Here is a 16,500-nt window from a genome sequence, read left to right on the forward strand (position 1 = left end):
TCCAGCCTGCTTTTCCATTTTAAATATTAAATCCTTGCCGGGCACCGTGGCTCACGCCTGTAATCCCAGCACTTTGGGAGGCCGAGGCAGGTGGATCATAAGGTCAGGAGTTCGAGACAAGCCTGGCCAACATGGTGAAACCCCGTCTCTACTAAAAACAACAAAAATTAGCCGGGCATGGTGGTGTGCGCCTGTAATCCCAGCTACTGGGGCGGCTGAGCTAGGAGAATGGCTTGAACCCAGGAGGCGGAGGTTGCAGTGAGCCGAGATTGTGCCACCGCACTCCAGCCTGGGTGACAGAGCAAGACTCTGTCTCAAAAATAAAAAAATAAATATAAATAAATAAATAAATAAAATATTAAATCCTTCTGGCCGGGCGTGGTGACTCACACCTGTAATCTCAGCACTTTGGGAGGCTGAGGTGGGCGGATCACCTGAGGTCAGGAGTTGGAGACCAACCTAGCTAACATGGTGAAACCCCGTCTCTACTAAAAACACAAAAATTAGCCAGAAGTGGTGGCACGCGCCTGTTAATCCCAGCTACTTGGGAGGCTGAGGCATGAGAATCACTTGAACCTGGGAGGTGGAGGTTGCAGCGAGCCAAGATTGTACCACTGCACTCCACCCTGGGCAACAGAGTGAGACTCTGTCTCAAAAACAAACAAACAAACAAAACTAAATCCCTCAAAATTACCTTTGGAAAAAGGCACAGGCCTGTCTCCCAGGTAAGCATCCTTAATTTTGGCAAAATAAACTTGTAAATTGATTGAGACATGTCTCAGATACATTTTGGTTTACAGGCTCAGTGCAGATATTGGGAAAATAATGAATATTCTTAGGCTATGAGGGATGGAAGGATAAATTCTCATAATTATCAGCTCCAGCATTCCTTTTGTAGGAACAAACAATGGTAAGTAAAAATCTCACCTTCGTTATTTCACCTTTTCTTTAGGTTATGATGACTCCATTCAAACAACCTTCATAGTTCCTGGCAAAACAACTTTCTATCTTTCCCTTGGAAGTCAGTAGGACATGAGTATATCATTTCTAATAGATGAAATAAAAATACTAGTAAACATTTGGAAAAATAGCAAGTCATCAAAGAAATGAAAATTAAACTAGCATGAGTTTTTTGTTGTTGTTGTTGTTTTTTGAGACAGAGTCTCACTCTGTCACCCAGGCTCTGCACCCAGTGCAGTGGCTCGATCTCGGCTCACTGCAACCTCCGCCTCCCGGGTTCAAGCAATTCTCCTGCCTCAGCCTCCCAAGTAGCTGGGATTACAGGAATGCACCACCACGCCCAGCTAATTTTTGTATTTTTAGTAGAGACGGGGTTTCACCATGTTGGCCATGATGGTCTTGATCTAACCTCATGATCCGCCCGCCTTGGCCTCCCAAAGTGCTGGGATTACAGGTGTGAGCCACTGCACCCGGTTATGTATAATTTTTATAGTCAGAAGAAACATACTTTAATTTTTAAGGAGTCATATGTATTTATATTAACCCTCATACATATAAGCACTGTAATTAGAAGAGTAAGTAGTACTGTAATTTAATAGTTTTGTTTGCTCAATGCACAGTGAGTCAGCATACAGAGACACCTGGCTGCAGCAAAGAGTTTAATAATCATAGGGCATCTGAATGAGGAGATGGGAAGAAGCCTCAAATCCACCTCCCTGAGAGGTTTGGGGGGCAGGGTTTTTAAGTCCTCTGGACAGGGGCTGCAGTGTGGGGATCGATGATTGGTCAAGAGGTGAAGGGCGAAGTCATGAGACAGGGAGACCAAGAAACCTCATTCTTGTGCTGAGTGGGTTCCTTGGTGGGGGATGTCAGAATTCAGGATCTGAAAAACAACCCGTTCTTGGGCAAAACGATCTTATGAGTCTAGCGTCAGAAATTCTTACTCATGGTAAGAACCACGGAGAAACAGGTAGCAGGTGGTCTAGCACGTGGAGTGATGTTCAGTGAGTTAGCAGCTGCAGGGAAGTGGGTCAAAGTACACTTGTGCACCCTGGATAACAGCTAACTGTATATAATGCTGCCTAAAGCCTGGCTTGTAACTCTCCTTAATCCTGTGAGGGCAGTTTCCATTCTGTATTTGCTTAAAAAGATTAAGGTGGCCAGGCGCGGTGGCTCATGCCTGTAATCCCAGCACTTTGCGAGGCTGAGGTGGGTGGATCACTTGAAGCCAGGAGTTCAAGACCAGCCTGGCCAACATGGTGAAACCCCGTCTCTACTAAAAATACAAAAATTAGGCAGGCGCAGTGGCACATGCCTGTAATGCCAGCTACTTGTGAGGCTGAGGCAGGAGGATCACTTGAACCTGGGAAGCAGAGGTTGCAGCGAGCCGAGATCGCACCACTGCACTCCAGCCTGGGCGACAGAGTGAGACCCTGTCTCAAAAAAAAAAAAAAAAAAAAAAAGGAAAAAGAAAGAAAAAGATTAAGGTGTGGGAGTGGGACAGACCCAGGCTACTTAATATTTTTCTGTAAAACAGCAGGGATAATAGTTTCTTTTCTTTCTTTTTTTTGAGACAGGGTCTTGCTTTATCGTCTAGGCTGGAGTGCAGTGGCACGATGTTGGCTCACTGCAACCTCTGCCTCTCAGGTTCAGGCAATTCTCCTGTCTCAGCCTCCCAAGTAGCTGGGATTACAGGCGTGTGCCACCACGCCCGGCTAATTTTATATTTTTAGTAGAGATGGGGTTTCTCCATGTTGGTCAGGCTGGTCTCGAACTCCCAACCTAAGGTGATCTGCTCGCCTCGGCCTCCCAATGTGCTGGAATTACAGGTGTGAGCCACCACGTCTGGCCAGGGATAATAGTTTGTAATTCACTGGGCGTTACGGTCCTGCAGGTAACATTGTTTTTCTTATTTATTTATTTATTTAGTCAATTCTAGCAGTATCTTCTAACTTTTTTTGTTCGTGTTTTTTGAGACAGGGTCTCGCTTTGTCGCCCAGGCTGGAGTGCAGTGGCGTGATCACGGCTCTCTGCAGCCTCTACCTCCTGGGCTCAAGTGATCCTCCTGCCTCAGCCTCCCGAGTAGCTGGGACTACAGCCGCTACCATGCCCGGCTAATTTTAAATTTGTTTTTTTTGCAGAGATGGGGTTTTGCCATGTTGCTCAGGCTGGTCTCGAACTCCTAGCTCAAAGCCTTGGCCTTCCAGGCGTGAGCTACCGCGCCGGGCCTGCTAAAGTTCTTGATATAGTTTCTGGCACATAGTATATGTTTAATAGATGTTTGTTATTCTGATGATTTCAGTTATGTACCATTTACAGGCGTTTGTAACCTTTTTAGCTAACAAGTTGAGCATTTAGGGAACTGACTATAGAAAGCATTTCTCGGAAACGAGGACTGGTTCTGCGACGTCTTAACGAGGTGCGGGTGGCCAGTATTTTCCCCAACTTGAAAATCTGTGTAGAGGTGGGAGGGCAGTCTAGCCTCAGGCGGAATAGGAAAACTTCCTTATGCCTAATTTCAGTGTCAGTGTGTGGTATTTCCTACGCGGAACACCGCCCCAAACTAATGTCTACGTTTAACTCAACCGCGGTAAATTTCCTTCCATGGCACTATTAACTTGGCCCGGCCCACATGTCCCCTCCCGGTTGGTGTGAACGCTCCGAGGTTAGCTCAAACCTCGGCGATTTTCCCAGCTGATTGGCCGTGCAAATAGACAATCCTTTTGCTTTTCTGATTGGTCGCACATGGCATCGGGGGTGGGGGACGTGGGCGTGTCTCACCAGAATTCATTTAACTGTGATTTGAAGATGAACATGGTATTGCCAGAGCTTCATGGCGTCGCCTACGGCGCTCCCTCCCTCCCAGGCCCTTACTCTTCTTTGCATTGGCCAGATATGTCGTCACTCACAAAACTTCGAGCTCATTGGTGCAAAAGCTCCAGGAGGCGGTGGGTGATTGGTTGGTTGCTGTTCCTGCCCCCACGCCTGTCGTGGTTTAGCTGAACTGAGCTGAAATCCTAAAGGCCGCGGAGTCGGCGGTGATGTAGGTAGCGGTACCTCGAGTGGCAACAGGTGAGTCTCCGGCTGCAGGGACGGGGCGGCAGCACTCAAGACCTGGCTGGATCTCCACTTCGTCTGCGGGCCAGAAACTGGAGGGCGGCGGTGGCTTTCGGAAAGGGATTGGGCTCCGCTGTTCCTTCTTCGCCCTCTCTAGGGCCGGAGCAGCGAGGAACCGAAGGAGGCTTCATAGGTTCCACGCAGGGCCCTCTCTTTGCTCTTCCAGGGGCGCACAAGTTGAGAAGGAGCGGCCTGGCAGCCGGGGCAAAAAAGGGGCGTCCTTCCCAGGGAGCCGGGCGTGCCTGGCTGCCGCGCACGCTCACCTGGGCCACCACGCTCGTTCGCGCCCTTGACGTCGTGCCGACGTTTCTCCCTAATGCACTTTCGGCGCTTGGGGCTGGGAGACTGAGCGTGCCAAAAAGGCCCTGTAGTCGGAGCCATCTTACCTCAGAGGGGTCTCCAGCGGCGCAGGGGTGTCAGGACCACGGGCGCCTGGGGCACATGAGTAGCAATAAGAGGAAAGAGAAGGGAGAGGGAGGTCAAGGTGGTGTGTCTGTGCGGTTGGCAGGGGGAATTGGGACTAGCTGCCTCAAGGGGCATCTGAGCGGGAAGTACCTTCCCTCCCCCAGCATGTTCCTGAAAAGTCTCCTCATCTGTGAGATTTGTTTTTCGAAACAAAGAAAAGGAATCTCTAGTTTTGTCGCCCGGCAAGATTTTGAGTGCTGCAATGCACTGGACTTTTATAGACCTATAATGGACTTTCTTTGAATGATTAAAACATTTATCATTCTTTGGTCACTTACGCCACATTTGTGAACAGGATAAATTCTGTGCTCGCTTTCTCTCATCCTAGAAAGGAATGTTGTGTACTTGGGCGTAATCCATGATATTAAGCTACTGCTGGCCACTGTTGAATTTCAGCGGTGAGGCCTGTGGAATTTGGTTACCTCCGCTCTGTGGTTACCAGAGTCCGAATGAATGGGAGATTGGCTATCCTCCTTGTGTCTTCCTCCTCCCCTGCCCAGGAGTAAAGCTTTCTTTGGTTAGCAATTTAAAAAGAAAATAAATCACAGTCTCTGGAACAAGGATGTATGTCTTTTTCTTTTTGAATTTTTTTTTTTTGTTTTATTATTTTTAAAAATAGAGGCAGGGTCTCGCTATGTTGCCCAGGCTGGTCTTGTACTCCTGGCCTAAAGCAATCCTCCCTTGTCTTCTGTTATCTCAGTAAGCAAAAACTAAAGTGACCCTCTTGCCTCAGCCTCCCAAAGTGCTGGAATTACAGGGGTAAGCCACCCTGCCTGGTCTGAAGATCTTTACAGACTTCCAAGAGCTTAGTTAGAGGTGTAGACCCAGCACTGCTTGTAAGTCTTTACTTAGAATGTCAAGCTCACATTTCAAGTAGGCTGATCTCAAAGAGACTGTAAATTTCTGTAAGTTAGTCTGACTTTACTATTGACTTACTTTATATAACCTACCATGATTTCTACTGAAAAATAAAATATTGAACATTTATGCTGTTAGAAGTCAATATAGTGATTACCTTTTATGGAGTGATGACTGGGAGGAGGCACAAGGAGAATTGGTCTGATAATCTTTTTTTTTTTTTTTTTTGAGATGGAGTCTCACTCTGTTGCCCTGGGCTGGAGTTCAGTGGCCCAATCTTGGCTCACTTCAACCTCCACCTCCCAGGTTCAAGTGATTCTTGTGCCTTAGCCTTCTGAGTAGCTGGGACTGCAGGTGTGCGCCACTACACCTAGCTAATTTTTGTATTTTTAGTAGAGACGGGGTTTCACCATTTTGGCCAGGCTGGTCTCGAACTCTTGACCTCAGGTGATCCGCCCACCTTGGTCTCCCAAAGTGTTGGGATTACAGGCATGAGCCACTGTGCCCAGCCTGATAAATCATCTTTTCTTGATTTGGTTACATAGGTGTGTTTGGTTCATGAAAATGTATTGAACTTTACAGTTATCATGTATGTTTATATCTGTATGTAAATTATACTTAAATAAAAAGTTCTAAGAACTGGTTGAGAGTAAGGTGATAGTTACAGCAATAGAACACTGGATGCTGGCTGGGCCTGGTAGCTCACGCCTGTAATCCCACACTTTGGGAGGCTGAGGTGGGAAGATCACTTGAGCCCAGGGGTTCGAGATTAGCCTGGGAAATATAGTGAGACCTCATTTCCACAAAAAATACAAAAATTAGCTGAGCGAGGTGGCGTATGCCTGTGGTCGCAGCTGCTCCAGAGGCTGAGGTGGGAGGATTGCTTGAGATGGGGAGGTTGAGGTTGCAGTGAGCCGTGATTGCGCCACTGCACTCCAGCCTGGGTGACAGAGCGAGACCCTGTCTCAAAACAAAACAAAAAACTCAAACGAAAACTGGATGCTGTGGTGCCTCCTCAACTCTGCCAAGTTATCTCTCTTGGCAGTGAAGCTTCCCAACGCTGAATTTCTTTGCCTCTGAAATTTCTTAGGTTATTTCCAAGGTGTCTGCTAGCCATAAGGAACTACTACGTTTCCAAGGGATATTGTTGTTTAACCTGTCTTAAAGACTTTGTTTTGGCCGGGCGCGGTGGCTCACGCCTGTAATCCCAGCACTTTGGGAGGCCGAGGCGGGCGGATCACGAGGTCAGGAGATCGAGACCATCCTGGCTAATACGGTGAAACCCCGTCTCTACTAAAAATACAAAAAATTAGCCGGGCGTGGTAGCGGGCGCCTGTAGTCCCAGCTACTCGGGAGGCTGAGGCAGGAGAATGGCGTGAACCCGGGAGGCGGAGCTTGCAGTGAGCCGAGATCGCGCCACTGCACTCCAGCCTGGGTGACAGAGCAAGACTCCGTCTCAAAAAAAAAAAAAAAAAAAAAAAGACTTTGTTTTATATTGCATAAAATAAACAGCTTCTCTGTTTCATAAATTCTCATTTCAGTAGAGTTTAGAATGAGATATAGTTGTATTTGTTGTATCATTGCTTCTGTACTTCTGTTTTTTTAAAAAAATTAATTAATTAATTAATTAATTTTTTGAGACAGTCTTGCTCTGTTGCCCAGACTAGAGTGCAGTGGCGTGGTCCTGGCTTACTGCAACCTCTGCCTCCCCAGGTTCAAGCGATTCCTATGCCTTAGCATCCTGAGTAGCTGGTACTACAGGCGTGGACCACCGTGCCCAGCTTATTTTTGTGTTTTTAGTAGAGACGGGGTTTCACCATGTTGGCCAGGCTGGTCTTGAACCCATGACCTCAGGTGATCCACCCACCTTGGCCTCCCAAAGTGCTGGGATTACAGGCGTGAGCTACCGTGCCTGGCCTTGTACTTCTGTACTAAATGACTAAAGGCTGCCACTGTCATAGCAGTGCTGAGGCTATGTTGCATATCCCACTTGGATGCTGCAGTGGAAAATAGAATTTTCTGGTAAGGCATGGAAAGGTTTAGTTGAGTTTCCCTTTGAAGACAAGACTCACTACTCATTGGCCAAAGTGTACCTAAAATTGTTGAATTTTTCCTGGGAGCCATTTCTAATTGACACTTGTATTTTCTGCGTGTTGCTTCTATATCTCTGCAGAGAACAATTATTTGGCTTGCTTTTCTTGTCATGTTACAGAATTCGATTAAATTACAATGGGAAACATTTTTGAAAAGCTCTTTAAAAGTCTACTTGGGAAAAAAAAGATGCGGATTCTTATATTGAGTTTGGATACAGCTGGAAAAACCACCATCTTGTATAAATTGAAGCTGGGGGAGACTGTGCCTGCCGTCCCTACAGTAGGTAAGTTAATGAAAGACCTGTGGCAATTCCAGTTTACAATTTAGTATGTTATATATATTTTTAAAGTTCTGTTTCACCAGAGAAATATGTTTTATTTTTACATGCTTCTTATGTTATTGAATAATTCTTTTTAAAAATCTTGTCTACTCCATGAGCATACATTTTTAGAGGCCAAAAACCAGGTTATATTATATATCCTTTTCTCTTTTTTTTGACTCTGTCACCCAGGCTGGAGTGCAGTGGTACATCTCTGCTTACTGCAGTCTCAACTTCCTGGACTCAAGTGATCCTTCCATCTCCCTCCTGAGTAGCTGGAACTACAGGCGTGCACCAGCATGCCCAGCTAATTTTTGTATTTTTAGTAGAGACGGGGTTTTGCCATGTTGCCTAGGCTGGTCTTGAACTCCTGGGCTCAAGCGATCCTCCCGCCATGGTTTCCCAAAGTGCTGGGATTACAGGCATGAGCCTCCGCACCTGGCCAGGTTATGTATCCTTTTCTAGTGGCTTGCGCATTCTTAGGTTCACAAGGGAGACATGTGAACACATGGAGGCTAAGCAAATTTAACCCCATCTGCTTGACAAAAAAGAAAAAGATAATGGGCAAAACAGGGAGGGTAGTTCTGCCCCCCATTCCTCGCAGCTAGTGTCCCAGCAGAAGGCTGAGGTGGGAGCTGGGAATCTGCTGGTGCCTCCTCAGTCAGCCTCTGTTCCAGCTGGCCTTCCTTAGTGGCAGCATCTCAGCTCTCTACACCAAGTACGCTCCCAGTGCTTAGAGATGGAGTGTGATTTCTTTTCTTCACTCTGGCTCAAACCAACTGCTTGAGATGATGTCCAGCTAGAGAAATAGACAAGCTGGCTGCACTGCTCTTACTGTGAACCAGCACTGTGTTTTATGGGCTTGTTAAGAGATTTACAAAGCGAGTTTTGACAGAACTGAATCTTTGCCTTGTGAACTGCCTCTAGATCCAAACTTCTGACTGAGGATACACCCCACAGGTGGCATGTGAACATTACTACTGTTCTGTTCTGAATATTGAATTAGGCACAGGACTCAAATGATCAACTTTCTTTTTTTTTTTTGAGATGGAGTCTCGCTCTGTCACCCCAGGCTGAAGTACAGTGGCGCGATCTCGGCTCACTACAACATCCGCCTCCTGGGTTCAGGCGATTCTCATGCCTCAGCCTCCTGAGTAGCTGGAATTACAGACGTTCACCACCATGCAAGCCTAATTTTTGTATTTGTGGTAGAGACAGGGTTTCACCATGTTGGGCAGGCTGGTCTGGAACTCCTGACCTCAAATGATCTGCCCGGCTAAGTGCTGGGATTACAGGCGTGAGCCACCGCACCCTGTCTCCAAATGATCAACTTTCAACTTGGGCAGTAGCTGCAGAGATTGCATCGATTGAGGAGTGGGAAACTGAGGAGAATGTTCGAGTTATGAGATGGTTGTGTGTAAGGTAGTAATTTGGTTAAATTTTTCAAATGGATAAGCCAGTGCTGCCCAGGAGGCACTTTCTGCAGTGATTAAAATGTTCTGTGTCTGTGCTGTTTAGTGTCGTAGCCAATAGCCATGTGACTGTGCATGTGCTTGAAATGTGGCTAATGCAACTGAGGAACTGAACTTTTTTGTTTTTTGAGATGGAATCTTGCTCTGTCACCCAGGCTGGAGTGCAGTGGCGCGATCTCAGATCACTGCAACAACTGCCTCCTGGGTTCAAGTCATTCTTCTGCCTCAGCATCCTGAGAAGCTGGGATTACAGGTGCACGCCACCACACCCGGCTAATTTTTGTATTATTAGTGGAGACGGAGTTTTACCCTGTTGGCCAGGCTGGTCTCAAACTCCTGACCTCAGGTGATCTGTCCACCTTGGCCCCCCAGAGTGTTGGGATTACAGGCATGAGCCACTGTGTCCAGCCGGGAACTGAACTTTTAATTGTATTTAACTTTAAGTTTATTTTTATTTATTTTTATTTATTTATTGATTTTTGATTTTAACTTTAAGTTTAAATAGCCACGTTGCCAGGCGCAGTGGCTTATGCCTATAATCCCAGCACTTCGGGAGGTTGAGGTGGGAAGATCACTTGAGACCAGGAGTTCGAGATCAGCCTGGCCAACGTGGTGAAACCCCATATCTACTAAAAATACAAAAATTAGTAGTGGCATGCACCTGTAATCCCAGCTACTCGGGAGGTTAAGGCAGGAGAATCACTTGAGCCCGGGAGGCACAGGTTGCAGTGAGCTGATATTGCACCATTGCACTTCAACCTAGGTTACAGAGCAAGACTGTGTCTCAAAAAATAAATAAATAGGCCGGGCATGGTGGCTCACACCTGTAATCTCAGCACTTTGGGAGGCTGAGGCAGGCGGGTTACCTGAGGTCAGGAGTTCGAGACCAGCCTGGCCAACATGGTGAAACCCCATCTCTACTAAAATTGCAAAATGGGCGTGGTGGCAGGCGCCTGTAATCCCAGCTACTTGGGAGGCTGAGGCAGCAGAATCACTTGAATCCGGGAGGCGGAGGTTTCAGTGAGCCGAGATCGCACCATACGCTCCAGCCTAGGTGACAAGAGCGAGACTCTGTCTCAAAAACAAAACAAAATAAAACAAAAACATAAACAAATAGTCACAAATGGCTAGTGACTATGTATTGGAAGGTGCTGGGGTAGACAGTTGTTCAATGTCATTTATTGAATAATTTTTCCATGCTGATTTGAAATGCCTTCTTTGTTACATACTAAATTCTCACTGGTATGTGTGTCTTTTTCTGGGCAACTACCTGTTGCATTTATATTTGAACTCTATTCAAGTGTTACTAGGGCTTGGCATATCCTTAAAAATAATTCATTACTCATTTTCAGAGATTTCCTGGTTATGCTTACTTGTTTATTTCTCCAGGTTAAATTTTAGATAATTTTGCTAAGTTTCCTGCCCCTGCCCCTACCATCATTATAGGATTGGAATGGCATTGTATTTATTTATTTAGCAAGAATTTAGATTGTTGCAATGTAACGAGTGTCCCTCACTAAAATAAGGCATGACTAGAATTGAGGTTTGGAAGGTGAGCAGACCCAGCTTGCTTGGGTCTTGACAGTCATGTTTGGGATTTGGGCGTGGGAAGCTGCTAAGGGGACATCTTTCCTTCTTTTCCTTTCCTTCCTTCCTTCCTTCCTTCCTTCCTTCCTTCCTCCCTTCCTCCCTCCCTCCCTTCCTCCCTTCCTCCCTTCCTCCCTTCCTCCCTTCCTCCCTTCCTCCCTTCCTCCCTTCCTCCCTCCCTCCCTCCCTTCCTCCCTTTTCTGTCCTTTCCTTCCTCCCCTCCCCTCCCATCTCCGTCTCTCTCTCTCTGTCTCTCTCTTCCTCTTTTCTTTCTTGGATGTTATTCTGTCATCCAGGCTGGGGTGCGGTGGCGTGATCTCAGCTCACTGCAATGTTTGCTTCCCGAGTTCAAGCAGTTCTCCTGTCTCAGCCTCCCAAGTAGCTGGGACTATAGGCACACGGCACCAATGCCTGGCTAATCTTTGTGTTTTTTTGTAGAGACAGGGTTTCACCATGTTGCCCAGGCTGGTCTCAAACTCCTGAGCTCAAAGCAATCTGCCCACCTCAGCCTCCCAAAGTGCTGGGGTTACAGGTGTGAGCTACTGTGCTCGGCCTATTCTTTCTTTTTTTTTTTTTAATTTTTAATTTTATTTTTTGGGGCGATTATTCTTTCTTTTTTAAGTTTGAAAATATTCCAATCAAACATAAATGTGTAGAGAAATGACGTGACCACACTATGTGTTTTTAAGCTATTGCTTTGATTAGAAGATGGTGATCGGATGGAGAGAGGGAGAGTGGCTGAGGTGAAATTAGTTATATGGTTTCAGGAATTGAGGCTAGAAATGATGGTCTGTTGGGTTAGGGTGACTATTAGTTGTTGAAGGGGTTGAATTGATAAGGTGTGGTAGTAGGGTTCTAGGGGTGCGAGCATCGGATGTTTCCAGGGCACCTCTCAGGCTATCAGCTTGTGGAACGAAGTCAATGATGGGATAACTAGCAGAGGAGGAGGTTGGGGGTAGGGACCTTAAATTCCATTTTTGACTGATCACCTTGTTTTGGGGCCTTGAAGACATTTGCCAAAGCTGTTAGATTATGAGCCTGAAGCTCAGGAGAGAGGGCTAGGTTGGGGGATATAAATCTCAGAGTTAGTACAGAGATAGGAGTGAAGTCGTGGGAGTGAGTGAGATTGCCTAGGGAGGGGTGCAGAAAGAGGAGAGTGGATGGGGCCAGTGAGAGCCAGGGCGACTCCATCATTGCAGGATCAGTTAAACGTGGCTGAGTTCACTAAGGAGACTGAGACAGTACAGCCATAGAGATAGAAGGAAAAGGGAAGCTGGGGAAGGGTGTCAAGGAGGGAGTGAGCAGTAGTGTCAGATAGAAGATCAAATTATGGAAGAACTGAGAAGGCCTGTGTTAGATTTATTGACCTGGTGATCACTGCTGACCTTAGTGAAAACCAGCTACCCAATGGTGGAGCAGAGCTAAGGTGCTGTTGCGTGAGAGGACCAAAGAAAGCTTAGTGGACAGGTTGCTTGACCTCAGGAGTTTTAGACCAATCTGAGCAACATAATGAGACCCTGTGTCTACAAAAAATTTTTTAAATTTAGCTAGGTATGGTGGCTCATGCTTATAGTTCTAGCTGCTTGGGAGGCTGAGGCAGGAGGATCCCTTGAGCACAGGAGTTTGAGGCTGCAGTGAGCTATGATTGTACCTCTGTGCTCCAGCCTGGCCAACACAGCAAGGCCCTGTCTCTTAAAAAAAAAAAAGCAAATAGAGGGTGAAGATGTGAAGGAAGAGAGTGCGATGAAGATGTGGGGATCAAGGAAAGGTTTGTTTTGTTGTTTTTAAAGATGTAAAAGGCTTAAGCATGCCAAGGTGAACAGATTGGAGATATTCAGATATGGGAGAGAATAGGAATAGTAAAAAGTTCCAGACAGTCTGGGTGGAGTGGATCTGGCTCATAGAGGGAGGGAGTTGGTGGAAGAGAGTTACCTTCTTCTGTTGTTCCAAGAGGGAGGAAGAAAAGCATGGGTAAAGATGTAGACTGGCTTTTACACTGTATGGTGGAAGTGGAAGTCATTCCCATTGGTGGCTTCTCTGCTCTGAAGTACACTGTGATGGTCTCCTGCTGAGAGAAAGGGCAGGTGCGTGGCTAGAGATTGGAGAGTAGAGAAGGTTTGAGACACCTGTCGTGATGAATGGGCGAGGGGGCCAGCACATTCTCTTTGAAGGCTATAGATCTTTGACTAGCAGGCTGCTTTGTAAATTAAAAGTACTATCCGCATGTTGAAATTATTTTGAATTGTTCGACCAGCACAAATCATAATTAAATGTTTTCCCCATGTTTCATTTAGGTTTCTGTGTGGAGACAGTAGAATATAAAAATAACACCTTCGCTGTCTGGGATGTTGGCAGCCACTTCAGAATCAGACCTCTGTGGCAGCATTTTTTCCAGAACACAAAAGGTAAAGATTATTCGGTTTGTAGCCTCGATACTGTTTCTGTGAAATGTCTCTAAAGACGGATGCTTGAAGTGATACCTTCTGGTGCTCTGCTCTATTTACAGTGTCAGCCATTTCCTCTCTTAGGGTCTCTTTATACTTACTGGGGAGGTTTCTTTTGTGAGACAGAGTCTTGCCCTGTTGCCCAGGCTGGAGTGCAGTGGTGTGATCTTGCCTCCCTGCAACCTCCGCCTCCCAGGTTCAAGTGGTTCTTCTGCCTCAGCCTCCCAAGTAGCTGGGGTTACAGGCATGCACCACCACGCCTGGCCAATTTTTGTATTTTTAGTAGAGATGGGGTTTCACCATGTTGGTCAGGCTGGTCTCGAACTTCTGATCTCAGGTGATTCGCTCACCTTGGCCTCCCAAAGTGCTGGGCTTATAGGCGTGAGCCACTGTGCCCAGCCCCCCTGTCTACTTTAAATCACTACTAGATTACTTCTTATGTCTACTAGCATGTAAATGCTATATAGTTAGACTGTATTGTTTATTTGTATTTTTTTTTTTACTGTTGCGTTATTATTTTTATTTATTTACTTATTTATTTATTTTTTGAGATGGAGTTTCACTCTTGTTGCCTAGGCTGGAGTGTAATGGCGTGATCTCGGCTCACCACAACCTCCGCCTCCCGGGTTCAAGTGGTTCTCCTGCCTCAGCCTCCTGAGTAGCTGGGATTACAGGCATGCACCACCACGCCCGGCTAATTTTGTATTTTTAGTAGAGACGGGGTTTCTCCATGTTGGTCAGGCTGGTCTCGAACTCCTGACCTCAGGTGATCCACCCGCCTCGGCCTCCCAAAGTTCTGGGATTATAGGCGTGAGCCACCGTGTCCGGCCTGCGTTATTACTTTTTAATATTTTTGGTTCAAGGTGGGTTGAATCTGTGGATACAGAGGGCTGACTATAGTTTTTACACCCCGATTTTCATGTAAAATATTAACCATATGGAATCTACAAATTTCTCATTTTAGAATTTATTTGGAGTCTGTTTGTTTTGAAGATTCTCCTGCATGTACTTGATAGTAAAGACTTACATATTCGTCAGTCTTTCCAGACCAAATACCCAAGTCGACTGTCCCTTTATATTTTATATCATTGTTTCAGCTGTTACCTTTGGCAATTAACTCTATTTGCAGTTATCTTTTCCAGGCTATAGATTTTAGAATGTTTTTTCTCAAAGTAGTGCATTTATTTTTTTTAACTTTTTTAGTGGAAAATCTAAAACAAATACAAAGACAGAGAGGATAACATAACGAACCCCCATGTACCCATCACCAAGCCTCAACAGTTATAAGCGTTTTGCCCATCCCAGACATGATGCCTTTTATTCATATGTCCTTTAGTGTTCATTTCCAACTGATAAGGCATATATATATATATAAAATCTTCATGCTATTATAACATCTCCAAAATTAATAATAATTCTTTAATATCTAGCACCTAGTCCTTATTCTAATTTCTCCAGTTGTATCAAATGTATCCTGGCTGAGTGTGGTGGCTTACACCTGTAATCCCAGCACTTTGGGAAGCCAAGGCTGGTGGATCACCTGAGGTCAGGAGTTGGAGACCAGCCTGGCCAACATGGTGAAACCCTGTCTCTACTAAAAATATGCAAAAAAAATTAGCCAGGCGTGGTGGTGCATGCCTGTAATCCCAGCTACTCGGGAGGCTGAGACAGGAGATTCTCTTGAACCCAGGAGGCGGAGGTTGCAGTGAGCCGAGATTGCGCCATTGCACCCCAGCCTGGGCGACAGGGCGAGACTCCATCTCAAAAAAAAAAAAAAGAGAAAAAAAAGTATCCTTTCTACATCTTTTCTACATCTGCTTTGTTTGCATCTGGATCAAAGTTCGCACAGTGCATTTTGTTGTTTTGCCTCTTTAGTCTTTTATTCTACAGCAGTTGTTCTTTTTCTATGCCTTTTTTTTTCCTTTTTTTTTTTTTTTTTTTTGAGACAGGGTCTCGTGCAGTGGCACAATCTTGGCTCACTGTAACCTCTGCCTCCTGGAGTCAAGCGATTGTCTGACTTCAGCCTCCCAGGTAGCTGGGACCACAGGTGCATACCATCACACCTAGTGAATTTTTTTGTACTTTTTATAGAGATGGATTTTCACCATGTTGCCCAATCTGGTCTCAAACTCCTGGGCTCAAGCATCTGCCCACCTTGGCCTCCCAAAGTGCTGAGACCATAGTGTGAGCCACCTCGCCTGGCCTCCCCCCTTTTTTTTTTTTTTAACTGCTTATTCCACATTCTGGATTTGGCTGATTACTTTAATATGGTGCCATCTAACTTGCTTGGCTATCTGTGGATTTCCTGTGAACTGGTTGTTTATTCTAGAGACTTGATTAGATTTTGGTTCATTTCAGGGGCAAGAATACTTCATAAGTATTCTTCCTATCCTAACACAGAAGTTCGGTTGTCACACTTAGACATTTTTTAAAAAATTTTTATTGTGGCAAAGTATATATAATATAAAATTTACAAGTTTATTCTTAAGTGTACAATTCAGTGGCATAAAGTACATTCACCGTGTTTTACAACCATCACCGCTGTCCAGTTCCACAATTTTTTCATCATCCCCAACAGAAACTTTGTATCCATTAGCAATAACTGCCCATTCTCTTCTCCCCCACCCCTCATTAGCCTTTATTCTATCCTCTGTCTATGAATTTGCCTATTCAGTGGAATTGTATATTAGTCTTTGGAACTTTAGCTGCCTGGCCTCTTTCACTTAGTACAATGTTTTCAAGGTTCATCTATGCTGTAGTATGTATCAGAACTTAATTCCTTTTATGGCTGAATGATATTCTATTTTATGGATATACCACATTTTGTTTATCCATTCATCTATCGATGGACTCTTGAGTTGCTTCTGCTTTTTGTCTATTATGAATAGTGTTGCTATGAAGATTAATGTCCAAGTATCTGTTTGAGTCCCTGCTTTGAGTTCTTTGGGTATATGCCTAGAAGTGGAATTGATGGGTAACTATGTTTTCTTTTTTTTTTTTTTTTGAGACGGAGTCTCCCTCTATTGGCCAGGCTGGAGTGCAGTGGTGCAGTCTCGGCTCACTGCAACCCCAGCCTCCTGGGTTCAAGTGATTCTCCTGCCTTAGCCTCCCGAGTAGCTGGGACTATAGGCATGAACCACCACGTCCAGCTAGTTTTTTTGTATTTTTAGTAGAGACAGGGTTT

General features: G+C 45.4%; 1 protein-coding gene across 10 annotated transcripts in view; it reads left to right on the plus strand.

Annotated features, from left to right (window-relative positions):
* Window positions 1–3,784: 3,784 nt before the first annotated feature.
* The window catches only part of ARL17A (ADP ribosylation factor like GTPase 17A), a 66,783-nt gene continuing 54,067 nt past the window's right edge, over window positions 3,785–16,500 (plus strand). For 7 of the 10 annotated variants that reach the window (XM_063598980.1, XM_063598981.1, XM_063598979.1 and 4 more), the window contains exons 1-3: window positions 3,785–4,032; window positions 7,613–7,777; window positions 13,167–13,277. In XM_063598980.1, coding sequence (XP_063455050.1) covers window positions 7,630–7,777; window positions 13,167–13,277 — 259 coding nt within the window. In that variant the 5' untranslated portion in view covers window positions 3,785–4,032; window positions 7,613–7,629. The remainder of the gene's footprint in view (window positions 4,033–7,612; window positions 7,778–13,166; window positions 13,278–16,500) is intronic. The other 3 variants (XM_063598982.1, XM_055101436.2, XM_034941602.3) reach the window with 2 other exon arrangements.

This window comes from Pan paniscus, chromosome 19, assembly GCF_029289425.2.
Source record: "Pan paniscus chromosome 19, NHGRI_mPanPan1-v2.0_pri, whole genome shotgun sequence".
Taxonomy (NCBI): Eukaryota; Metazoa; Chordata; class Mammalia; order Primates; family Hominidae; genus Pan; species Pan paniscus.